General features: G+C 38.3%; 1 protein-coding gene across 5 annotated transcripts in view; it reads left to right on the plus strand.

Annotated features, from left to right (window-relative positions):
- The first annotated feature begins 235 nt into the window (after positions 1 to 235).
- The window catches only part of VPS13D (vacuolar protein sorting 13 homolog D), a 119,164-nt gene continuing 93,272 nt past the window's right edge, over positions 236 to 26,127 (plus strand). For 4 of the 5 annotated variants that reach the window (XM_068915585.1, XM_068915588.1, XM_068915587.1 and 1 more), the window contains exons 1-24: positions 382 to 500; positions 976 to 1,135; positions 4,080 to 4,252; positions 5,165 to 5,242; positions 5,489 to 5,679; positions 5,983 to 6,063; positions 7,419 to 7,535; positions 7,802 to 7,906; positions 8,166 to 8,336; positions 8,988 to 9,088; positions 9,730 to 9,898; positions 11,143 to 11,235; positions 11,941 to 12,151; positions 12,734 to 12,913; positions 13,360 to 13,490; positions 14,172 to 14,244; positions 14,731 to 14,901; positions 16,080 to 16,210; positions 17,317 to 17,449; positions 18,893 to 21,112; positions 21,479 to 21,630; positions 22,411 to 23,445; positions 24,795 to 24,885; positions 25,429 to 25,555. In XM_068915585.1, the coding sequence (XP_068771686.1) occupies positions 4,156 to 4,252; positions 5,165 to 5,242; positions 5,489 to 5,679; positions 5,983 to 6,063; positions 7,419 to 7,535; positions 7,802 to 7,906; positions 8,166 to 8,336; positions 8,988 to 9,088; positions 9,730 to 9,898; positions 11,143 to 11,235; positions 11,941 to 12,151; positions 12,734 to 12,913; positions 13,360 to 13,490; positions 14,172 to 14,244; positions 14,731 to 14,901; positions 16,080 to 16,210; positions 17,317 to 17,449; positions 18,893 to 21,112; positions 21,479 to 21,630; positions 22,411 to 23,445; positions 24,795 to 24,885; positions 25,429 to 25,555 (5,858 nt within the window). In that variant the 5' untranslated portion in view covers positions 382 to 500; positions 976 to 1,135; positions 4,080 to 4,155. Of the gene's footprint in view, positions 501 to 975; positions 1,136 to 4,079; positions 4,253 to 5,164; positions 5,243 to 5,488; positions 5,680 to 5,982; positions 6,064 to 7,418; positions 7,536 to 7,801; positions 7,907 to 8,165; positions 8,337 to 8,987; positions 9,089 to 9,729; positions 9,899 to 11,142; positions 11,236 to 11,940; positions 12,152 to 12,733; positions 12,914 to 13,359; positions 13,491 to 14,171; positions 14,245 to 14,730; positions 14,902 to 16,079; positions 16,211 to 17,316; positions 17,450 to 18,892; positions 21,113 to 21,478; positions 21,631 to 22,410; positions 23,446 to 24,794; positions 24,886 to 25,428; positions 25,556 to 26,127 lie in introns of all 5 variants that reach the window. The other variant, XM_068915586.1, reaches the window with a different exon arrangement.

The following is a 26,127-nucleotide window of genomic DNA, read 5'->3' on the forward strand; positions in this document are numbered from 1 at the left end:
CGGCTCTCCGTGGCCGCACACGCGCAAGACGCGCTGCCGTCGCGCGCGGGCCGTTGGCACCTGGCGCCGCTCGCGACCGGCCGTTGGCGCCTCGCCCCGCGCGCGGGCCGTTGGCACCTGGCGCCGCTCGCCACCGGCCGTTGGCACCTGGCGCCGCTCGCCACCGCCCGCTGGCGCCTCGCCACAGCGCGTCCTATGACTTCGGCGGGGGCGCGGGGCAGCGCCGCCTCACGGCGCACACGCCCGGCCGGCCCGCCTAAGCGGCGCAGCCCAGGCCGCCCCGGCCCCGCAGCCGCCGCCGAGCGGGACCAGGGCGGAGCGCTCTGCCGCAGGCCCGGCCCGCCTCCGCTCCGCCTCAAAGAGGCGGGCGAAGAAGCGCATCGATAGCTCGGCGCTCCCCTGCTCAGGCGCCCGTTCCCGTTTCTCCCCCCTCCCCCCCCCATCCGTTGGTTCGGGATCGACTGGCGCCATTGAGGAGGCGGCTGCGGCCGGGCGCTAAGGTACGTACTGGGGGGCTGGGGGTGGTGGCCAGGAACTGGCATGCCGTCACGGCGGCTTCAGGCCTCGGCTGTAGTTTGTTCCTGCCTCGGTTTCCGCTCCTGCCTCGACTTTAGCAGCGTGGCATAGGCCCGGCCCTGAGGGGCCCCTCCCTGCCTCACGCCCCTCTCAGGGCTCCGCCCCGCCGCCTCGGCCCTGAGGGGGGCAAGGGGCAGCCGTACCCTCTCTTGCCTCTGTATTTCGGGGCCAGACGCTTGGAGGGGAGCGCTCCCCTTCTCCCCCCACTTCCCTCCTCTCCGGGGCCTACTTTCTTCCTTAGCCCCCGCCGGCGGGCCTTGGCGGCGCCCCTTCACGCGCTGTCCCCGCGTGGCGCCGGCCGTTTGCCCCTCGCCCCTCCGTTTCTCCCTCAAGCCTCTGCCTGCCGCCTCCGGGCAAGGTGACCTTTCATCTCGCCTCTTACACGTTATGTGCCAACAGGTCTTCCCTCTTGCTAAACTCCTCCTCCCCACGGTGTGTTTGTGTGTGTGGAAAACAGGAGAGTGTCTTGAGTGAGGACTCCTCCACACCTTCTTGCGTAGCCAGGAGCTAAGCAACATTTCCTCTCCACACACCCCGCGCCCACCCCCAGTTGAACTTAGTAAGTAACCTTATTCCACCTTCCTTTTCTCCTTGTTGTGGTACCTTTGAGCTGTCCCTTGCCACTTGACCCTGGCCCCAGTCGTTTAGGGCCTGTGCTGTGAGAGCAGTTTCATCTTTGTGGTTATAAAAAAATATATATATCTTTCTCCTGGGAAAATGAACCCACTTTAAGTGAAGTCCTGACTTTGGACTTAGTTTCTCATCCTGTTAAACGTTTGCTGTTTTTGTTTACCATGTATGTTAAAGAAATGCAAACATTGTAATAGAAAAGTAGTGTTTCGTTTTCCTTCCAGTGGCACAGCAGTGGACTAGAAAGTTTAAAAAGTACATGCCTTAGAACTGTTGAAGGATTCCTAAATAGTTACCTGTGTTGCACAACAAGTTCAAGTTAAGGAGATGATTTACTTTATTTGCAGTTCTTATAACAACTTCAAGGCATGGAATTATTCATGGACCTGAGATATTCAGTCATTGTGACATTAACCTGTTCTGTGCTTCTGATTGTTTCTTGAAGATCTTTCATCTGATTTGGCTCCTAACAACTTATGGATTTCTTTTTTTTTTGGAGGGGTAATAACATGACATGGATTATTGCATTCACTTTTGATTAAACTTTAGCTTTCTTATCAATTTTACTTGAGAATAAGAAGCTGTAGTACGAGTGGTGGCCCCATCTATAAGAATGTTAGTTTTATTATGTGGAGTAATAGTCCTATTTTTTGGAAAACCATTGAGGCATTTTACAAAGATAATGTGTTAGTTAAGCGTGTATCTATGTGAATATATTCCTGATTTTAATGTGATTTGCTTTGAGTTATTTATGCTGTTTGTGTTTCACTCTGCATGACAAGAGTAGTTTCACTTTTCAGCCTTTAGAAAAAGTCTTTCATTATCTGCTTAACTCTGGTTGTTTTCTTTAACTGTATTAGATAAAAATTCTCAGTGGATGTTTTTCAAAGAATTCTAGGCATCTGCATTTGAGCCTGTAATCAAGCACACCTCACTAGTGACTCATGGGAAAGCCCTGCCTTTGAATATAAAATATAAAATGCAACTCTTGAATTTGTCGTTTTCTTCCTATTGTCAAACTTACTTTAATGTAAATATGTCTGACATTTCTTGCTTTTCTGCTGTGTAGAACTCAACCTTATGTACACTGTTTTAGAGAGAGATCTGTGTCAGGGAGACATTCCTAAACGCAGCACTGATGCAAGTACATGTATAGTATTCTAACGACAAGATAGGGCAGGCATACTTTTTCTTACTATAATAATGTGCTTGATCCTGCTGTTGCTGAAGCTAATAGCAGTTCTGCAATTCATTGGTTTAAAAGTTTTTAAAAGGGAGTTAGGGATTTTTAATGTTTCAGTAAACACATGAGTTGGAAAAGAAATGGTTGGGGAAGAGTATGAGGGGAAATGTTCGCAAATATGAATGGTGTTGCTTTTCTAGTGGAGCTTTTCTTGATAGAGTAATCTGTGCTATCACTTTGAAAGCTTACAGTTAGAGTAACTGTTGGTGAGCTATTTGTGTGACTTGTATCTGATTACTTCCCACACATAGTCTTCCCCTAAAAAGGGGGTTGGGGAGGATAAATGCCTGTTTCACAGATGTCATGCAAGAATACTACTGAAATGCAGTTGAAGGCTCTGGGCTGCCAAATTGACTTCTTGCTGCTCAGTTAGAAGTGCTTGCATTCATGGCTTTTAAAGATCCTTCATGGGTAATTGTAGAGCTGGTATGTAACTTTTTTTGAAATCACATTGTTGCAGATTAATGGTGACCGTTTTCTTTCCTGCTATATGTGGCATAACCATCAAGTGCTGTCTATTTTAGGAACCTGGTTGTTCACCACTCTTGAAAAGAAGTGAAAACAATATTAGTGTTTCATAAATATTCTAGATGCCTTTTACTAGAATCAATAAAGATTTTCATTCAGTATAAACAAAACCTGTAATTCATACAAGTGTGGAGAAAAAGCGTATGCCCTCACTTAGACTCCTGCATGGAATACAACTGCACTCAGCTCTAGTTATAAATTTCCTTCTGTGAAGTTAGAAAGTCCTCCTCCAGAGCATTTATCATACATTTGGTGGGACTGTGCATACGGTTTTACTCGAGGAATTTTCAGTACGTTTTTCATTAAGAAAACTTGTTATCTCTTCCTAGAGTGAAAATTGCAGATACTTGGGCCCCTCACAAAAAAGTGGACCTGTGGCGTTTCTGGGGTCTGCAGAGCCCCTGTGCACTTGGGTTTTTTTTTCCTTTTTTCCATGTCCAGTCTTTTCCCAGTAACGCGTCTGCTAGTATAAAAAACCTAAAGTGCTGCCTTCAGAAAATGTTGTGAAGGAATACTACGTAGAACAGAGGGAGAAGAAATAGCATTGGTATGATCAGCGCTAACAGAAGGAGTTTCTTTTTCTTTGCCTATTTTGAAAACTAACAAGTGTGATATAAAATCAAGTTGAGAAAGGAGCATCCAGATGGACACCTGTTACTTTAAGGTAGACTTTTCAAAACCAGAATGCTGGCAACTTGAGAAAATACCAGAAGCAGCTTTTACAAAGAGTTTAAGGAAGCCAGTGCAAAACTGCTTCAGATCAATTTGGAATTTTAGTCTTTCCCGTATTGTAGTGCCATGCTCATTATTGCATCAAAACACTATGCTTTGATAAGAACAAGGATGTGAAGATGAACTTTATTTGCCAGGAGTGGTCTATAAACAGCAAAGCTCTGTATGAAACTTGGTGTGAGTTGGAACTGAAGGGGAATGTGCATAACAAGTCTTACTTTGTAAAGCATTTTTTGTAGGTGGATATCAAGCTAAATATTTCTACTGCTTTGTGGATGGATTGCAGTGAATATTTTGCGTAGCGGTATCACATGGCTGCTGAGAGAGTGTATGTTTCAGACATTCATGTTCTTCTTACTTTTTCTTCCAGAGTAAAACTATAACTATGGAACAGAGATCCAGAAAATGACAGAAAATCCTTAGTTGCCCCCTTCTAGGACACAGTCATGTTGGAAGGATTGGTCGCCTGGGTCCTCAACACTTATTTGGGCAAATATGTCAATAACTTGAACACAGACCAACTTTCAGTAGCCCTTCTAAAGGGTGAGGATTCTTAGTATTTTCTATAGCGTTTTTATGCTGTGATTTAAAAAAAAAAATTGCATTTTTGTAATAACTGGAAGATGGAATAGAAACAGTAAGTACTTAATATTATGTTTAACACTTATACAAGTGCTTTTAATATGCAATGTTGTATTAACACTTTACAATGAATAGTAGATTCTCTTATGTTCCTATCTGTTGTTTTTTATTAAGACAAACCAATTTATGAGAGACTGAAAAATGTATACTTAGCATATCTTACCATGTTGTTCAACTTATACAATGTTTGTTTGTCATTTTTCGTAACAGTTTTCAGTAAAGTTTCTTTCTGGGGACTGAGAAAGCAAAGATTACGTACTCTTTTAACTCTCACGTTTTGGTGCTAGTAGCCATTCCTTTATAATTGAGACTTCTGTTTATGTTATGCTTTTCATGAGTCCTGTATTTTCACAGGGAACTCAAAAATCAGTACTTTCTAATTCGCCTTTTGCTGCTATTGTCTGCTGTTTATGGAGGGAATATTTTATGACACTTCAAAGCTTTTCTGTGTGTACTTTTTGTAATATTCAGAAAGTACTTGAAGTGTCTCTTTTAAGAAGACCAAAAGTAGAAGCTTTTTTCTTGGCAAAGGCAAAGTTCGGATCTAAATCCTTGCAGAAGGTTGCTTCTAGCTGATCTCATGAAATAATTTGAGCACATGGCATTGGAAAATTAATGAGTATGTTAAATATCCCTTGCGATTGCCACTTAACTCAGAGTGGTAGTGTGGCTGTTCTCATGAAATCTTATTTGATTCTTTTCTTTAAAATATGTTTCTAGTCATCTTAAGCTGTAATGTTCAAATTGGCACTCTTTTAACGTAATTTTGCTCAGCTGACTTGTGAGTTGTTTCTCCCTTGCTGCTTTCTGTAGGTGCTGTTGAACTGGAAAACTTGCCACTGAAGAAAGATGCCTTAAAGGAACTGGAATTACCATTTGAAGTAAAAGCAGGTATGTATATTGCCTATGTGAGTGAGACAAATATTTATAAGGAGGAAGTATTACATATGTAAGAAGAACTCTTACCCGTGATTCAGAAGCTTGAACGAGTGTGGTAACCTGGTTTTCTGGTAATATAATTCTATTGTAGCGTTGTGTGTGTGTTATACTACTATTTTTTTTTTCCTTAAGTCTTCTAGAGGTAGTAAAAGTATGTTTACACAGGAATCTGATAGCATCTCTGTTTCGTATTTCTAGGTTTCATTGGCAAAATAACACTACAGATACCTTTTTATCGCCCACATGTGGATCCATGGGTGATATCTGTCTCAAAACTGCACTTAATTGGTGCACCAGAGAAAAAAGAAGATTTCGATGAGGAAACGGAGAAGTTGCAAGAAAGAGAACGCAAGAAGGCTCTTCTTCTAGCACTTGAAGACAAATGGAAAGTGAGTTGTGAGGACTTGTCTTTCATACTGAAGAAACTGTTATGGTGGATGGATTGCATTTAAGTCTCCTAAGAAATATATGTCTTCTGAGAACAAACGTAGAGGAAACAAAGTTAAAATTTGACCTGTAGATGCTAACACAGTGCAATTCCTGGGTTTTTTTTCTGCATATATTGAAGCTGTTGAAGTGTATGTCCTGTCCTGTCCCCTCCCCCCACCCTATATTTCAGTGTAACGTGGTATATTGCTCCTTGACCAGCTGTTACAGTGATGATTAACGCTCATCCATGTTTTCTCTTTTAGAAAGAACGACAACAGAAAGGGGAATCTTACTGGTACTCAGTTACTGCATCTGTAGTCACAAGAATTGTAGAAAACATTGAAGTAAGCCTTTACATTTTAGAGCTTTTCAATAACCTAACCCATGCCCACTCTGCTTCACGTTATGTAGTCCTCAGAGAGGAAATATGTAATCAAAGGTAGATGTTTGGCAGAGGACAGTTCCTCTTCAGATCAGATCTTCATAGTATGGGGACTTATGGGAAGGAAGAGTGCATCATCCTGTCTACCAAGGGGAAAACAGCAACTTTTTTTGTTTATAGGAGTCAGTGAATAATGGATCTGCAGGAAAAGCGATATTTTTCACTAGCGTTGTAATTCTTTGTTCTGAGTGTGCCAAAATGTGTGTGCGTGTGTGTGTGTTTGTTTTAATGAGGGACAACAGCATGAATTCTTTTGAGAAAGAGAAGCTGTGAAGAAATGCGTCTTGAGGTTTTTACCAATCTAGAATTTTGATAACTCTGCTGTGTGCTGTCTCTCAAGTTCTGTAATTATTCACTAGATTTTTATTATTAGAAAAAGAATGTCTCCTTCATTTCAAAAGGACTCTGTAGTCTGACTATTATGCTCGGTTGTTTTTTCTCTTTTGAAGTCTTAATGTAACTAATGGCAGCTTAGCATGTAGGGTTTTGTTTGTTTTTACCCTCTAACGTTTTCAAATAAAAATCTTTAGCAACTACATCATTAGTTGTTTCTTTTAAAAATTAGCTGCTTTCTACATATGAATTGTTACAGCGTGTTTGCTAGCTTCCATGCAAGGATTATCCATCTGTTTCCTTTTTGTGCAGAGGAAGTAGTCTGGCTCTACATTGTTTGATTGCTCTGTAACTCGCTGGAAGGAATTCAGGAGTGAGATATCAGGAAAAGCAAATCATTGGAGGGGAGGCTGTGTTAGGAAGGGTGTATTTGGTGCAAGAGTTCAAGGCCAGAGTGTCTATGCTTATCTCGCTCCTGGATTGTACATTTGCTGAGAAAACACAGTAACTCAGAGCTCTCAGAGGATTTACCACTGTAAAAATTACTTTGGGTCATCCTGTAGCATCTTGGCTCATGCTAATGATTCTTTGCTAATGAGTCTTTGGCAATTGTAGGTATATGCTGAAAATGAGGATAATAGTAGGAGAGCAAATAAAGTACGCTATTTTTGTGGAGGCAGCTAATAGATTAGGGCGAGAGGGATGGTAGTGGTATCTGAGGAGAAGCGAGAACCAGAAAGTACAATAACGGAAGTAAGGAACAGGACTCTTATGGCATCTGAATAACTACCAAAAAATTGTTGGAGATTTGCAGAAATGAAATATCAAATGGCTTGAGTATTAATGAATAGCACAGTTGTGCGCTCTAATAATGCAAATAGTTGTCTCTAGTAATGTGGTTTTTTCCCTCCCCACTCTGTCTAGTTAAAAATTCAAGATGTCCATTTGAGGTTTGAAGATGGTGTCACAAATCCTTTGCAGCCGTTTGCCTTTGGCATGTGCATCAAAAATGTATCAATGCAAAATGCAGTATTTGAGCCAGTAAGTATAACTTTGTACAAGAACTCATGGCAGCTGAGGTATGATGCTATATTTTCTTTCTAGTTTTTAGTATACATTACAATGGATACTAAAATGTATTTAGTACAAATAAGGCTTTTTAATAAACTTCACATTAGATAGGTGTTGCTATGGGTACTGTTATAAATTATTATTGGTGTTTCATAGTGTCCATTGAACACGTACAATTAAAAATTATGTGGCATATGCTGTATGAGCTTGACTTTATTCCAATTTTTCTACTTCAGGTGGAGAAGCTGATGAGGAAAAAACAGTTAGATGTTGCCGACTTCAGTGTTTATTGGGATACTGATTGCACTTTATTGGGTGATCTCCCTCCTGGTCAGCTGCAGGTACAAGAGAGAGGTTTTGCATGTGAAAGAGCAACAAAAGTTTATGGTTTCATGCTGTAATGGCAGGGTTCATGTGGGACCTGCAAAGGTTGTGCTATAAAATCTCTTTTGTTTTTACCTTTGAAGAGAGACTGTATTTAAGAATTTTTGTAGACTGACTGATATGCTAATAAAGTATATTCTAATATCTTAAAACAATATGTCCTAGTAAATATTTTACACTCATCTCTTATAGAATAAACTTGTTTGTAACCCACAGGAAGCAATGGACAAAAGCATGGAAAGCCGTGATCATAATTATATCATGGAACCTGTATGCACCTCTGCTCTTCTGAAGAGAAATTGTTCTAAGGAGCCTTTAAGATCACGCCTCACTCCACGGCTTGAGTGTGACATTCAGCTTGAGACTATACCCTTGAAGCTTTCACAGGTAAACTGCGAAATTATGTTTCTTGAATTTTATAATTCAAAGAAAAGAGTCACTGATCCAGACAGCAAAATACTTGTAGGACTGTTACAATTTATTCAGCTTACTGGCCACAAAACTGCCATAGATAGTGTTTCTAACAGCTTAAATGCCAGTTACTGTAGCAGAAAGTTAATAATTTCTTAAAGATTTAGTTTTAGAGGCAACTGAAAGGGGTATACTAAAGAAGTTTTTTGGTTAAAAATTAGTCATTCCAAATTATTTTAGTGCACTTCATTACTGCAACAAACACTACTTATTTCTTTTTTTGCTGACTGTAGTTACCAGGAGGGATGTGCGTGTTTTTTGTTTGTAGCATGTACAGTAGCAGCTGATGTTATGTTGGTTTTTTTGGCCTGAAAAAATATTTTGTTCTATATGCTTGTAAATAAGGAAGTGCAAGTTCAATATCACACACAAACTACTAGCTACTGGGAGAAGATGTGCAACGTTAGAAAACCAAGTTATGGTTAACATCAGTCTTAATTTTGAAGTAATATGCAGGCCATTGATGCAGATAAAGTAAGCCTGTAAGGGTTGTTTTGTCCCCTTTGATTTGTTAGGGGATTTGTTGTTTGATTTGCCTAACTGATCTCTGAACTCTTTTACTAAAAGATGCAGTATCAGCAGATCATGGGATTTTTAAAGGAACTGACTAGAAAGGAACGACAGCTTAAATTCAGGAAATGGAGACCAAAGGTTACAGTAACAGAAAAGTAAGTATACGCACAGTTGTGTTGTTGAATTAATGTGATATTAAAAAAACAAACTAGAATTAAGACAAAGAGCAAAAAAAAAAAAAGTGCATAGTTAATTGTATATTACAGTTTCAATTTTTGTATTTTGTTCCCCTACCTCACAAATCAGTTTTAAATATTTAGACATAATTGATACTTAAAATTATTCTTATCTAAGGCTTTAAGCCCTCCTATCGTGGCTTCTGGGAGACAAAATTAAATTGTAAGTTCTTCCCGCAGGCACACACTGGGGTGTTCTGGATTTTTTGTTGTGGAAATAGCTCCAATTAAAATTTTCCTGTGATTCTTAATAGAGCCTATAAAAGATGGTATCGTTTCAAACTGAGCATCTATCTAACTCAATAATTTACTTTTGGTGACTATGTTCTATAACATAACAGCTATACTAAATCCCGCTAAAGTAATGGGAACTTCATAGAGCAATATTTAATGCCATACAACTTACAGAACTAGACCATGGGTGCTGTCACTGATACTGATACCTGTCCTGACCAGTTACCCTCAGTTTTCTCTTTGAACCTTTCCTGGACCTTTAACCAATTTTGCAAATATTCATTTCTTGGAAATATTGGTAATACTGTCATTTTTAAATATTTCAGCTGCCGAGAGTGGTGGATCTTTGCTTTGAATGCTAATCTTTCGGAGATCAGGGAGCAGAGACAACGTTCTTCCTGGGAGTTTGTGTTACATCGAGCTCGAGATGCCGTATCTTATACAAACATGTATTATAGCAAGTTGAAGGGGGAACTACTCTCTACTACAGAGCAGGTATTTAGATTTGGGTTTTTAGATTTGATTTTTTTCTGTGTATTTGTGTTTTTTTTTTTTTTAACAGTGTCAATTAATCATCTTCTATTCGATGTATTTGATCTTTTCAAATTTGAAATCTCTTCTGTTCTAGTTTAAACACATCTTCAGTTTAACTGCTGGCTATTTTCACTGAACAATCTGCCTTTGACCACAACTAAGTTTTTAACGCTCAAAACCTGGGGTTGTGGGAGGTTTGTGTGTGGCAGGGTTCTTAACTTTTTCCATAGCAAAACGAAAATATGTTCTCCCCCGCCCCTTTTTTTTTTTTGAGCTGCAACTGTTTTTCACCAAAAATAGCATTAACAATCGTAGAATGTTCATGTCAGACTGTCACATACTTTCTTAACTCTTGTTCTCTTGTTCTCTATAGACTCAAAAAGCATTTAAAAATTAGAAGTGTGCCAGGTCACCCATATGGTGTTGTAGATAACGTGGGGAAGAATGTGCAGCTAGTTGACTGTGTTTGGGGGTACTTAACTTTTTCCATTGATTTTTAAGATGAAGTTTTAGAGGAAAGGTGCCTCCAATAGTAAATCTGTGTTCTACTTCAGAAGGGGAAAAAAAAATCTGATCATTAGCTGCTTTTTATTTCTAGGTATATTGGGACTTTTCTTAAAACAATTCAGGGCAGCATGTACCTCACCTGTCTCAATTACAGGGATGATTTTTAGTGATACTTTATTTTACATAGTGCAAATAAGGATTATATATAAACATGAGCTGTAAAGTAGGCCAATGTACTGGAAATTTTATAGTCACTGGCAAAAGGGGAATCATAGTACAGAGTGTATGTGAGACTCTTACTTTCATATGCGATGTATTGTTTTCAGCAGAGCCATGCATTTCGGCAAGGGCAATACCACTGGACTAGAAAAATGTCTTTTGCTTCCTTTTTCTTTTTTTTTTTTTTTTCTTAATAACTTTTTTGCGAAAACTTACGATTCAACCAACTTCTTAATTGGTACAGACTGTGTTAAAATACTTTTATTTTACAGTCCAAATAAAATTTGAAATAGGAGGAAATGTCACTATGACATGACTTCTGTTTATTTCCTTGTGCCTAGAAACTTGGATATGGTCATTAATGCCATGTTAGCTTTTCCATGAATTTTGATCTCGTTCCCTGCACAGATGTTTGGCATGTGTGTGAATGCAACGCTACATTCTTTTAGTGCAGCACTTTACTCTTTTTGTCTTTTCAGGCAGAAATGCTTCGTATTGAGGATGAACAAACTTATGAGGAATTGAAGATACTATATGAGATAGTTCATGATAAATTTCATGAACTAGTTGAGGTGAGAAACATTGTGTGAACAGGTTCATATAGAGTCTTAAAGTGAATTGTTCTGAGGTATTGTGTTCTGTTCTGCTAGTGTGTGTTTGTTTTGAATTAGAAGTGTGATGTCGGTGCTGAAATTACAAACAGCGCTCAGTTCCTCCAGTTTTACTATTGTCACTTGCACAGCGAACTCTTATTTGGTCATATGAAGGCCTTCCTCAACAGTATCCTTGCTGGAATTTCTAGGGCAAGTGTTCCTCATCTGTAAAAGAGAGAACGAAGATGAAAACCAAAACGAGTATGACAGAGCTGGGCCATGTGTAAATGAGTTTGCGCGTGCTTCATAAAATACATATTGATCTCTCTTATAATGTGCTGTTGTTTCTTTTTTCAAGTACGATTACTTACTTGAAACAGCTGTGTTTCATGGTATGTGTCAAATGACTTCTTCCTGGGTTTAGTGTTTCTAAACTAAGATTTAATTCCTTATGACTTCATTTATGAATATGTAGCAGTTAACTGATGGTATGTTTGCTATTTCTTAGCCTATTAGGATAGCAGCTGTTGCAGTATTGATTGAAAATATTACTGCAGTTTAGCTGAAGTTGAGTGCTGAATAAGTAGTAAATGAAATCATATTATTATGGTGATGTTTCTGTACCCTTGAGATATCTATTTATTTATTAGCACTAATGCGTGTATCTCTGTTGTCCAAACCCAGAGCGTTAAAGAGCCTTTGCCTGATTCCCCTGGAGTCTGTCCTACAGCCGAATCTGCACCTGGTAGTAGCACTGGAATGCTACAGTATCTTCAGTCTTGGTTTCCTGGATGGGGAGGTTGGTATGGATATACTCAGCAAACATATGAAGGTGAACCCTTTCAAGGGCTGCTGCCTGACCCACAGGAACAGTGGAATCCAGAAGACATACTGGGTATGGAAATGTGCGGTTTTCTGTTCATTTGTTTTTAATGCTGCTAAAAGCATCTTGGTAAAGATAAATCAAAACAACTCTTTGTTTCTGTATTGTTTAAAAGATTGTATGTGTGCCAGCTGAAGTACCTAGGTGACAGAGCTGTCTGAACCTTGCCTTAATTACCTGTTAAAAATCTCAGTACCTGTTGTACCTGCTTATTTCTAAAGGGATATGTGAAATACGTTTGCTTCCAGCACTTTAGATCTTTATGGCAAAGAGCTTTGGAACTTTCTTTTTGTTCAGGTTTTGGGTGGTGGCCATGTAGTATGCTGTGACTGGGTATACCAGTTAAGGTACTGGGTTGCTGGAATCTTTTTAAATTTATGCTTACGCTACCTGAATGGAAATAGAGGAGTCCTGCTGAATATTCCGTTGTGTTAAGGAAGAAGGTGTATCTACTTTGTTTTTTATTTCTTTTTTTCTTCCGCCGAAGAGCTAGGGAAATCTTTACTCTTAAATTTCTGGGAAACCTTTTTGTTCCTCAGTAGACTTCCTGAAACTTCCTTTATTTAACATCAGTTGCTTTTTGTTTTTAATTAGGTGCAGATGAATTTTTTGATCCTGCTGCAGATGCTTCTAGCATGAATACATTTACAAAGAGAGATCATGTTTTTGCTAAATTAAATCTCCAGTTGCAAGGTGGCTCCGTCACTCTGTTGCATAAGGAGAAGAAGGTGGTGCATGCTGGGGAGAGTGCTTTTATGCAGCTGGAGTTTTCAGGTAATAGGTCAATTTCTGATTGTTCTTTCTCAAAAACAACAAAAGCTTTGTCTGTTTGTCCACCTTGAGATGTTCCTCAGACCTTTTTTTTTTTTTTTCTTCTAAATCCTTTAAACTACTATGCTGAAATGAAGTTTGAGATGAGAATATGAAACCAGTTTGTTCCAAGTGAAAAGATGTTTTCTTTTCAGATGTCTGAATGATTTTAACACAAAAATCTAATTTTAGACCTTCTTTCGTGTGAAGGAAGACAGCGATAGAAATACATACATCACAACCATTGTATCCTAAACTTCAGCATTTAATCTTTTTTTCCTAGAAACAAGTACATATAAACACTTCTGATAGACTTGTTTGTTAATATTTGTCATCCATAAAGTTTAAATAAAAGCTGTACTGGGTACTAAAAGGAATAAAAACATTATATATTTATGCTTATCTTCTAGGTGTAAAGATTTTAGCAGAATCCCTTCCTCGCAGAAATTCTTCCCTTCTCAAAGTTCAGCTTGGTGGTCTTTTTCTGCGGGATTTGGCGACAGAAGGGACCATATTTCCTGTTCTTGTTTTTCCTAATCCAGTAGGTGAAAAAAAAATCTTCTATTTTGATAAGTTACTGTTTAGGACTCATCATAGAACACTTCCTTTTTTGCTATTTTATTATTATATATAATTATATATAATTATATATAATTATTATATAATTATTTATATATTGCTCATAACTTTAATGTTATGGTTATATGTGTTGAGAAGAATAATTTGTTGAACGTTGTCATTGCTGCTTAGTCAGTAATTGTACTACTTTTTTCAGAAAGCTCTTTGGCCTAAGGAAGGTTTTATGTCGCCTGCGTACTGTTAGGCTACAAGGAAACATTTGGAACTCCCCCCCTTCCCCCCCCCCCCCCCCATGAACTGTTGAAGCATCTTAAATGTTTCTTCTAGAGCAAAGAAAATTTTAGTTCAATTCCCAAAGTATAACAGTGTATTGTTATACTTTGTAATTTGTAGAGGTAGAAATTCTGGTTGAAATTTGCATTTCAAACTTCAGTCTGTTCACTAAATTGCTTCTTAAATAGTCATATTTCTTTCTCTTGTTTGTCTACATAAAGAAAAAGGGCATATCATAAATTATGCGTATAACTCACTTATGAAGTGACCCGAAGACTAATACAGAAGAAGTTTTTAATTTTGTTTATATGTAGTGGCTTTTTTGATTTATTTAATGATCGTTATTTTTCTTCTTCTAAATTCTTCTCAGCAAAAAGAGGTCGGCTGCGTGTCTTCCTTTGGTCTCCAGAATTTGTCTTCGGAAGTGACTAATCAAAACACTGGTAAAAATTTCATTTTGTTTGACCAGAACACGCCTATGAGACTTCCTGCAAACCAGAAATTTTAACTGACTCATTTAATTGGAGTTCAAATACCTTTTGCAAATGCTAAAAGAAAGCTTTGAAGCTTTTTTTCAAACATATCATGCAAGTTAACATCTTTTTTGTTTTTTTTGAGAAAGTAACTGAAAAATAAAGGCAAAGGGTGCTGCGCTTGCTTTTTTTGTCTTGCTAAAACAAAATTACTGTTTTATGGGTTCAACTGTAGGACCTCAGTTCTGAAAGTGTTGTTGTCTATACAAACAGGTTGATTTATGTTTACTGTAGAAGTTGATTTACTTGTTTTTCCACGTTATTTCTGTTACTGAAGAATTTTCAGACAAACAAATTAGTTCCTATAGTACCAATTAAAAATTAGATTTTAAATACATTGGGGGGTTCTCTTTTTTTTTTTTTTAAACTGCTTTTTGTAACTCAGTTTTTATTTAGTTGCAGATCCTGATGCCCCAGTATTTGAGATGCTTTATGAAAGAAACCCAATCCACAGCAATTTTGAGAGGCGCCTGGAAGTCAGTACCAGACCTCTAAATATTATTTACAATCCACAAGCCATTAAGAAAGTAGCCGACTTCTTCTACAAGGGAAGGGTTCATACCTCAGGTTAACCTTTAAAGTTGTATTTTTGTATTATATCTTTTTTCTTTTTTTCCTCTCATTCTTAGCAGTGTAAAGTGCTAATGAAAAAAAAATATCACTGTAAATTCAAGTTAAGGAAGACTCTGGTCTTCTCTTAATGATTTTTTTTTTTGGTTTAATTGAATAAGGGCCTTCCTTCAGACCAGCTCCTGAAAGTTCTACTTTAAATTGCAAGTTGCTGCTGTACCACGTGGTGGATGTTCCTGCTGCCTATATTGAAACACCTAAATAAGGAGGCTTGTTTCCTTAAGCTCTACTGGGAGTGGGTGTGGGGAACAAGAGGTTTTTGCAGAGGGCAGTTCAAGGGAGTGTAGTAAGCGTATAGGGGAAATAGTGTTCTAATTCTTGTTGTAACTCTTCTGTTGGTTAGATTAGGTCTGATCTTAGCTATAATTGCTTGAGGTACCTTGTTTTTTAAATGTTGAACTTCTTCCCTAAGCCTCTAAAGGAAGTAAGGTTTAGGAGTCTAGTACCTGAGCCTGTGACATTATGAACTGACTGCTATTGTAGTTCAATTGTTAAAATTTGGTTTCTGAGGAGATGAGAGGTGAGAATCAGCAACGTTTAACAGTTCTTCGTGCACCTTTTTTTTTTTTTTTCTGTTGATTTCTGAAAATACCAAATGATTTAAGTTAGTGAGCATAAAAGTATGGATGAGACTTACTATAGCAGTAAGTATCTCTTTGCGCAAGGTGAGATTATTCCGTAAGTGTTACGGGTAGAATTTTAAGAAAGTGGACTGCCTACACATTCCACAAACCTCTAAGAAAATTTAATGTGAATTTCCCCTCTGCCCCCCAATATATACCCACCCTTTTCTGGTCTTTCTCCCCACCACCCTGCCCAAATCAGGAACTCAAGTTCAAAATCTGACAAATACTAACAACCAGAAGAAGGTCTGGGAATTGTTATGTATGCTTAGACTCTTCCTTTTTTTCCGGGAAGCAACTTGTTTGTGGGTAGAGAGCCAGTGGCCTTCTGCTGTTAGGTTTCCCTGCTCTACGTTTTACTGCTAAAATTTAAATGATTTTCCATCAACTCAATAAATATTGCTTTTTGGGGTTTTTCTGCTTTTGTTTTTTTCCTGATTCAATATCAGATGAATAAAATTATACCTAGTAAGTTTTGTATCTCTTATGCAGGTTTCGGATACCAATCCGAGCTAGAGGCAAGAGTGGCTGAAGCTGCCAGAAGGCAGTACAACAAACTGAAAATGCAGACAAAAGCTGAAATCAGGCAAACTATTGATCGTTTACTAGTAGGAGACTTCATTGTAAGTTTTTGGGTTTTTTTTTCTTTTTTGCCTCAAAAATGTTTATTTAGGCTTTGTTGACACATATTTTAGGAATTGAAGCCCAGAAGAGTGTGGTATTTTTTTTTTTTTTTCAAAAGTGTGACGTTTACCTGTGGTAGCGTCATTGTGATAGCCATCTTGGCCTTTAGGTAGTGATGAAACATTTCCGTAGATAAACCTGAATAAGGGGTTGGGTGTCTGAAAGCTCATTTACCTTTATGTCTGTGGTCATTGGTCAAATAAAATACATTTCATAAGTGGAGGCAATATAAGTTTCTGTGGAAGCTGAGGAAAGCTGTTTAGGCTCTCTTGAAAAATCTCATGTCTGTAACACTATTTTTTTTTCTTTTTCCTGTGAAATAATGATTTTTTTTTCTTTTTTGTACAAACCAGTTGTAGTTAATGGCAGAACAGTATTTTTCTGTTCATGACCTTATTAGTGGGGTGATCTCATGCCAACTTGTTGGCTTCAGCGTGCAATGGTGCTCTGTTACATCAAACTTAAATTGAATGGAACTTAATTAAAGATTATTTTCTAATCTAGAGAATTGTTTCACCTTGACAGCTCTTGCTCTGATGAGTAAAATAAAATTATTAGTATGTGTATTGGTGTCGTTAATCCTTAGGTTGTGTAAGTAACTGTGCTGATGCAAGAGAAGTTTGCTGAGGCTTTTTTTCAGTGAAATGGAAAATATTGGTGCTGTGAAAGTAATGTTTTAATGTATGGTAAAACACTATCAAATGCACGTTTTATTTGTGGAGAGCCTTGACAAGGATATTTCTGATCCAGTGTTCGGCCTGTAAAAGGTAAATGTCTTCTCAAAGCTCTGCAGGTAGGCTCACTTTCCGCTCAGCAGAGAGTTGGTGCCTCCCCAGAGAGGGATTTATTTCAGCAATCTTAGGATGGGATGTATCATGGGAAGCGTCTCTTCATTGACTATAATAGGAGTCCGGACAACTAAGCTAGATTAGCTCTTCTGGTGACAAAACACCTAACTAGACAGATTTATCTGGTATGGGTTTTTTCGTGTGTGAGGAGGATCTATTTCTTGGGAGCTATTCTTTTCTTTCTTTTTAATTTTCAGGAAAACAGCAAAAGTTGGACAGTGTGCCTTGATATTTCTGCCCCTCAGGTGATCTTTCCTGATGATTTCAAATTTGTGGATCCAGTGTTAGTTGTTGTAGACCTGGGAAGGATATTACTTACTAATTCTCAAGGTACGTTCTGGAATTATTGCAGCTTTTTCTTTATGCCTTCTCCCAGAAACTTCTGTGCTTTTGTAGAAAGTGTCCTATGAGTTTTTAGCCATACAAAAAAATACTAAGAGTAGGAAGAGTTGCAGGATTTTTAGGATTAACTTTTAAATGAAAGGATCCCCTGTGATATTTGATACTTGTTCAAGATATGAAGCTAGTGTGTCAGGCAGCTAGTGTGTTGTACTACAGATGCAATTTTGGCTTGGAGAGGTGCAAGATGTGGATGCAGAATGCTTTTCTGGGACGGTGCTCCCAGTGAAAATATACTTTGAGTAGGCCCTCCAAGTCCGTAGCTGTATGGATGCCTGTTCTTAGCACGTGTGTCTCCAGCTAGCCTAATAAGAATGAAAGGAAAATGAGTGTACCTTGTTTGTATCAAAAGTTGGAATCATTCCTTCTTAAACAATCTGTCCTGCTAGGAAATAAAATTAGACCTTCTTAAAACTCTAGCTAAACAGCACTGTGTTTGAGGAGACATTAAAAACATTGGCTGTGTCTTTTTAAAGTACTGCTGCAGGATGAGCTGTTTTGTAGAGCAGTGAAAGTCAAGCTGTCAAGACCAAACTTGTCTACAATGGAATCTGATTTTACTCTGGATGTTTTTGAATCATGTAATCTTTTCTAGTACCAACTCATCTCTGAAAGGTTTTAGTAGCTTTATTTTTAGTAACTTCTGTCTTAGGGCAAACTAGAAAAAGAAAATGAATTGTTTACAGAAGATAGATTTGGATTTCCCTGTAAAGAGGAGGTACTGGCCTCTCTTGAGCAGCTTGAGCTGCTTTTTTTGGGGGGGAGAGGGGGCAGGGGGAGGAGGTTGTTAAGTGAAAAGATAGAAGAAAAATAATTCTTTTCCGTTCCAGCTTTGCAGAGTAGGAAAAATCTTTCCATGTGGTAATTAAATGTGAATTTACTGTTTGGCAATACAGTTAATTGGACACAGGGTTCTGATCAGAAATATATCACAGTTAATTAGTTCTATCCAAAAATCCACTAAAAAGTAAGTTTAGAATCAGGTCCAAAATGCTGTCAAAAGGGTTGCATACGCAAAGTTACGATTTTTTGTAACAAACTTTGATTAAGAATAAATCTTGTAGTAACAGTAAGTGGGTGCAAAAAATGAAACAATAGTGTCTTTTAATAGATTCTGTACTACTTTATCGCTGAGTTCTGCATCACATGAAAGAAGTGCAATAGATTTCCTGTCAAGGAGAAGAAAACGTGACAGTGCAAGGGAGCAGGGACCATACTGGGTAAAGTGTTACGTTTAAAAAAAAAAACAAAAAAAAAACAAATTAGAACTTCGGACAAGATGACCTGGTAATAGTGGGAAACATCCAAGGAGGGGAGATAATACTTTCTTTTTTTTTTTTTTTTAAACTTACTTTTTTATTTTTAAATCCGCAGAAGAAGCTAAAAGGAATGCAGATGCTCTTTCATCAGAAGTCAATGAATTAAGTGATGAGGAATATAAAACACCTCTTGCAACTCCTCCCAATACTCCACCGCCAGAATCTAGCTCTACTAGTGGTACCAAATTAGCTGAATTTACTGGAGTGGAAATAAGCGAAGAGCAGCTACAAGCACACTTAATGAGTAAAAAAATGTATGAGAGATACACGCTTTCATTTATGGATCTTCAGATCATGGTTGGCCGAGTAAAAGACAACTGGAAACATGTTCAAGATAGTGATGTGGGTCCAACTCACGTGGTAGAAAAATTCAATGTTCACCTGCAATTAGAGCGCAGATTGATATACACATCTGACCCAAAATACCCGGGAGCTGTCTTGTCTGGTAGTTTACCAGATTTGAAAATTCATATCAATGAAGATAAAATATCAGCTCTGAAGAACTGTTGTGCACAGCTAAGTACATCCGAAACTAAGTCTTTAGATGCCCTAAATTTAGGGAAAGACAAGATTTTTACAGAGGTAGACCAGCTTGGCAGCTTGCATGATTCTGTAATGAATCTGACACAGAGTGTTGTAATGCTAGAGCAGCATACTAGGGAAGTTCTTGTTGAATCTCAGCTGCTTCTGGCTGAATTCAAAGTCAACTGTATGCAGTTGGGCGTTGAAAGTAACGGACGATATATCTCTGTACTCAAGGTTTTTGGCACCGATGCCCATTTTGTGAAAAGGCCATATGACGCGGAAGTATCCCTTACTGTTCATGGCCTGTTACTAGTTGATACTATGCAAACGTATGGCACAGATTTTGATCTTTTGATGGCTTCTCATAAGAATCTTAGTTTTGATGTACCTACAGGAAGTCTTAGAGACAGCAGGGCTCAGTCCCCTGTTTATGGACCCTGTGATGTACATCCCTTTGATGTATCTAGTCTGACAGAGAGATGCACTGCAGCCTCAAATATTTCGTCTGGTAACAACAGAAAAGATCAAGAGTCCCTGATAAAACTAGAGTATCAGTTTGTGAGTGCAGAATGCCCATCAATGAATTTAGATAGCAGTTTGCAGGTGATCTCTGTGCAGGTGAACAATTTGGATATCATCCTTAATCCAGAGACTATTGTTGAGTTAATTGGGTTTCTCCAGAAATCTTTCCCAAAGGAAAAAGAAGATTCTAGTCCTCAGCCATTAATGACTGACTTGGAAAGAGATTATAGGGAACAGGAAGCCTTTCAGTCTACTTACGTACAGAACACAGAGGTAGCAGTGGATATTCACTGGTTAAATATACTCCTACTCAGGACAGTTGGCATGGCAAATGGAGAAAAATATGGCAGAAAAATTGCAACAGCAAGTATTGGTGGCACCAAAGTCAATGTCTCTATGTGTAGTAAGTTTGATGTAAACGGCTCTCTTGGATGTCTTCACCTTATGGATCTAACGCAAGATAGTGTTAAGAACCAGTATGTTGTTAGTATAGGCAATACAGTAAGGTATGAAAATCTCATTAGTGATGTAGGTTACTTTGAATCTTTATTCTTTAGGCTTGATGATGGAAGTGGCCTTCCAGATGCTTTAAGTTTCACTTTTGCAGAAAAGTCAAAAGCAGAATGTTCTCTTAACCTCAAAATGGCCTCCTTGCACTACAACCACTCAGCCAAATTTTTGAAAGAACTGACTTTGTCAATGGACGAATTGGAAGAGAATTTCCGCAGCATGCTGAAAAGTGCAGCATCAAAAGTTACTACGGTCTTGGCAACTAAAACTGCTGAATACAGTGAAATGGTGTCCCTGTTTGATACAACACCACGATCAAGAGATGTGGCCAATCTAGAAGATAATGAAGGCTATGCGTTTGGATCCGCACCTCTCAAAACTGATACTATTAAGCTTATTTTAAATGTAAACATAGAATCACCGATTGTCTCCATACCTCGAAAGCCAGGTAGCCCTGAATTGCTAGTAGGTCATCTAGGACAAATATCTATTCAGAATTTCATACCAGGGGAAGATGACTCTACAAGTGACAGACTGCAAGTTGAAATTAAAGATATTAAACTGTATTCTTTAAATAGCAGTCAGTTTATGAGCAAGAAAGAGTCTGCGAGTGAGATCTCTCATGGGCTGCGTTCTTCAGGTCCTGCCAGTATTAACAGTCAGGAAGAGTCCCATTTTACACGCCATGATTTCTTTGAATCGTTACATAAAGGCCATGGTATGTTTATCGGGGGACTCTTAATTATTATAGTAATGACTAGTATACTAACAAGTGTGTTTGACTATATGTGCAATTATATGCTCTCTCTCTCCTGTCCCCCATAAAATACACTTCTCAATTTTAATTACAGTGGGCAAATTCTCTTTTATTTATATCCATTTTTATTCTCCTAATCAAAAGTAATGATGAATGGTGCCTTTCACACCAAAAGTTAATGAAGCATAACCAGATATACGTATTTTAGCATTACTGAGAGATTCCGAGTAAGTTAAATAGCTAGTGTGTTATCTCTGCTGTACAGTTCCTATACTCAGTTCACTGATGATACTGTGGTAATGCTGTTTTCATTTCACTTCTTAACAGCTTTCCACATTCTGAATAACACCACCATCCAGTTTAAACTGGAAAAGATACCATTAGAGAGGGATTTGGATTTGACTTTCCCTCTGAGTAATGAAGACTTTGGAATATCAAGTGTTATGAAGATAGAGGGGAAATTTGTCAACCCTCTTCAGGTATTGTAAACTAGTATTTTAAAGTATCGATATAAATTGTTTCCCTGCACAGAAGATAAGTATTTTTCAGGTAAATCTCCCCAGATTTAAGGTGTGGGTAGTTTAGGAGTCAGAGCCTTTTACATGTGATTGGAAGTCCTGGGCTGAGTCATAACAACGGTGAATGAAATTTAGGACTACTCTGAGGTGTTTTAGACGTTTTTGTATATCCATCTAATTTTTAGTTACCTTGTACACATACCACAAAAGGGAAAAGAAGTAAGTGTAACTGTCCAAATGGGTATGTTTATTCTGCAGTTCTAGCAGAAATTAAGAATTAAAACGCTGTTCTCTTAGAAAAAATATTTACAAATAAAAGAGCAGGAGCTGAGGTTTTAAATAGAGGAAACTAAACCTCTACAACTAAGCAGACAAGCAATGGTGACTAGAATGATTTTTCCATATAGTGCTGTGTCATCTCAGCATGCTAAGTTAAGGCTCGTGTGTATGGTGAGTTATTTTAAATTGTGTGGATGTGTTTTTACCTAGGAAAAAAGCTATCCTGTACTAGGATGCCTTGTGTACTTCCAGGAGTATGTCATCTTTCAAAGTTAATATAGAAGAGTGATCTTCCACTTTGCATTATGCCTTGTTCTGGATTATTTTTTGGCGTGTGGACAGATTTAAAGTTTGCGTCGCTTGAAATGCCACTATCTTTCCACTCGTGAGAGTCGTGAAAACATACGTACTGATTTTATTTATATAGAGGGTTAACGTTACGATTTTTTTTCTGTGTTGCAGGTGGTGTTAGCAAAGCATGTCTATGAGCAAGTTCTGCAAACTCTGGATAACTTAGTTTACAATGAAGACTTGAATAGATTTCCCACCACTACTGTATCTTCGACTTGTCATAGTTCTCCTTCAGCATCACTTCATAGCATAGGCACAGAATTCTCAAGTGAAAGGAAGGAAAATGGCTTATTCAGCCATTCTGGTTTCTCTTCTGTTCCAAATAAGTCATTGCCTATCAGGGAAACAAAATCTTTTACTCAGATTCAAGCAAACTTTCATATCTCGGAGCTCCAGGTTCAGTTAAGTGGTGATCTAACACTTGGTGCCCAAGGCCTTGTCAGCCTTAAGTTTCAGGATTTTGATGTTGAGTTTGCTAAAGATCATCCTCAGACTTTATCTATTCAGATTGCCTTGCGTTCTTTGCTAATGGAAGATCTTCTGGAAAAAAACCCAGACTCTATGTATAAGAATCTCATGGTGTCCCGTGGAGCACCGAAGCCCTCCAGTTTAGCACACAAGGAATATCTTTCTCAGTCTTGCCCTTCAGTATCCAACGTAGAATATCCAGATATGCCACGTTCTCTACCTTCCCATATGGAAGAAGCACCTAATGTCTTTCAGCTATACCAAAGACCAATTTGTGCCTCCCGTAAGAAGCAAAAAGAAGATGCTGATTCTGAGTATCCTCTGACTCCACCTCCTTCTCCAACAACAGACAGATCCAAGTGGCCTTGTGGAAAAAGTAACTTTGATGATTCATTGGTTCATATCAATGTATTTCTAGTGGACAGGAAACATCCTGAGTTTTCTTCACGCTATAAAAAGATTAACCGTAGTGTAGATGTTGATTTTAACTGTCTAGATGTTTTGATAACTTTGCAGACTTGGGTGGTGATACTAGATTTCTTCGGGATTGGATCCACTGCTGATAACCATGCTATGAAGCTGCAACCAGAGGATACTCCACAGACAGTCAAATCAGAAATAAATACCTTGTCAGCTTCTCAAGCCCAAGAACCTATAAACACTAAGCTGGATCTGAAGGTATGTTTGAGATGCACGATATTAATTGGATCGGCAGTCATTAAACGGCTGGCTTATAGAAACTTAAGGTGACTTTTAAATCAAGTCAATGATCTATGTTATAGTAGAGAAGGCAAATCATTCAGAAACAGTATATTTAAAATGTTGTCTATATATAGTAAAGTGCAGAAGTTATAGAAGAAAATATGCAAAATGATTAATGAATAATAAATTTTAGTGTTTCATGTTAAGTGATAAGGAACAGGTGAAGAGAACAGCCTTTATATTTTAGAAAGCAGTGACTCGCACGGTCAGTGTGTGGATTATGCATACTTTAGATTCATGCTGCAGAATAAGTAAAGAGCCCTTTTCATGCAGCCATCCTGTCCAAGCTTTGGGATACGTGTTGAGATTATTTCCATTTCAGGTTAACAGTAATTTGTTTTTACTCTTGTCCCACGTATCATAGAGCAGCCAAGTTCAGATGACTTCTTGCTGCTGCTTTTTTCTTTTGTTTTTTCTTTTGTTTGCTTGTTTGTTTTACTTGTTTACACCCTTTAAGTAGAGGCAGATGACCTATGAGAAGGTAGCTTTCATCTCCAAAGTCTTGGCGCCTTTTCTCTGCGATCCTTTTTCGACACCTATATGCCACTTAAAGGGAGGCTGAAGTAGAGTGCTCCATGTTCATCCAAGTAGGGCCCATTTGGGTAGAGTTTGAGACTCCCCTTGCTGAGTCTGCTGTATGCCGTAGAGACTAAGGGAGGTGCCCAAGTCTTCTGAACAGTGATTATTTCCTTTGGAAAACAGAGGGCACAGACTAAATGTCTGTGATTCCTGAAACGATGAGGATCCTTTAAAATGGAAGACCAGACGTACTGAGAGTGGAACTTTGCTGTCCTAGGTACTATGGAGTTTTATTTAAAAAAAAAATACATACATACACGCACACACACACATATACATACATTTATATATGTATATGTACATTTATATATTTATATATGTATGTATGTGTGTATCTGTATATGTAGACACACACACACACACACACGCACGCACACACACAGTCCTTGTCCCAGAGGTCCTTGCAGTCAAAGTTACAAATGACAAATCTTGAAAGAGCGGAGGACAAAGGTAGCAATTGCTAGGTTTTGCTGATGACCTGAGCATTCTGTATGACTTGAGAGACCTTTCAATGTGCAGACAAGGACGTGCGAAGGTTGCTTTCCTCCTCTGTCTCGCAGTGAAAACATTCTCTTTTGCTATTTACGTGTTATACTGGAATTGCCTTGTAAAAATCTAGGACGTGAGATGTTACAGCTACGGAATCGTACTGTGTAATACCAACCTGTTCCTTTTTGTTTGACCAGGTCCATTCTTTATCTTTAGTACTGAATAAGAGAACTAGCGAGCTTGCTAAAGCCAATGTGTCAAAACTTGCAGCTCACTTGGAAATGATTGGTGAGTAGAAGGGAGGGCTAAGGTTGTATGCGACTTAAAATAAAAGAAAGCAGGCATTGGAGTAGTGATTTGAAATGGCTTTATTTTGGTGCCTTTTTTTTTTTCATTGTTGTTATTGCTGTTGTTTCCTAGCGAAGATGCGCTTTCTCTTCCCGCTGCTTCTCCCCCCACACCTGCTCTTTCAATGTTAATTTTAAAACTCATCCTACTTCTGCTTTAATCCGAAGATTTCAGAAGTGGGGCTATGAAAAGAAGTTCCCCAAGAACTTCCTATTTTCAGAACTTTTTTGATATAAATCCTTGATAAATCTTAGGTGGTTGTTTAGTAAACAATTGTATGTTTTGAGTTTATCTCCTTACAGATTATAAAATGACCTGATGCTTGTCAGATATGTGGGTTATTTGGCATTGGTTGTCATTGGTATGTTTTATCCAAGTATGAAGAGTTAATTCCACTAAAACAAACTTTTTGAGGAGTTACTTTTGGGTTTTAGTAACTTATCTGTGTTTAAGGGTACTAATTGTTTGTCTTTTGCTTTGTAGATGGAGACTTAGCCCTGCAAGGAAGTATTGGTAGCCTGTCCTTAAGTGACCTTACAGCTCACGGAGAATTTTACAGAGAACGTTTCACTACAAGTGGTGAAGAAGCACTCATTTTTCAAGTCTATAAGTATGAATTTAAACCTTCTCTTCTTATTAAATATTAACAAGACCTCATAACCCTCAACTTTTCCTCCACTTCCTCCTCACCCCAATAAAAGAAGTTTCGGGTCTGCAGGCTTCTGCTTTTGGAGGCTTGTGACTTAAATGATACTTTGAACATTATCATTCGTAAACTCCTGAAATATTTTTACCTCTTCTGTTGTCCTGCAAAATACATGCTTCATCAAAAGAAAAAAAGCCTTTCTTTTCCCCTAAAGCTGTTCTTCAAACTATTTAGTTGATAGTTTGTCCCTAGATAAAATAATAGGTGTTTATAAAAATTGGAGGAAGTTTTCTACTGATACAACAGCTTTTCTGGTGCTTCTACGTAAAATTTTGAGTTTGTTTTTGATGTACCATACTCTTAAAATTCTTATGCTTAGTGTAAAGTAATAATTCTTCTCTTCAGATGTTTCATAGTTTTCCTCTCCTTTCCCCTACTAGAATCGTTCAGGTTAGAAATTGCCCGCTTAATGTTATGGATTCAGAGTTGAGTCTATTTGTATTATCATCAAGACCTGCTTATTGCTATCGTGCAGT

Source organism: Struthio camelus, chromosome 21 (assembly GCF_040807025.1).
Source record: "Struthio camelus isolate bStrCam1 chromosome 21, bStrCam1.hap1, whole genome shotgun sequence".
NCBI classification, from domain to species: domain Eukaryota; kingdom Metazoa; phylum Chordata; class Aves; order Struthioniformes; family Struthionidae; genus Struthio; species Struthio camelus.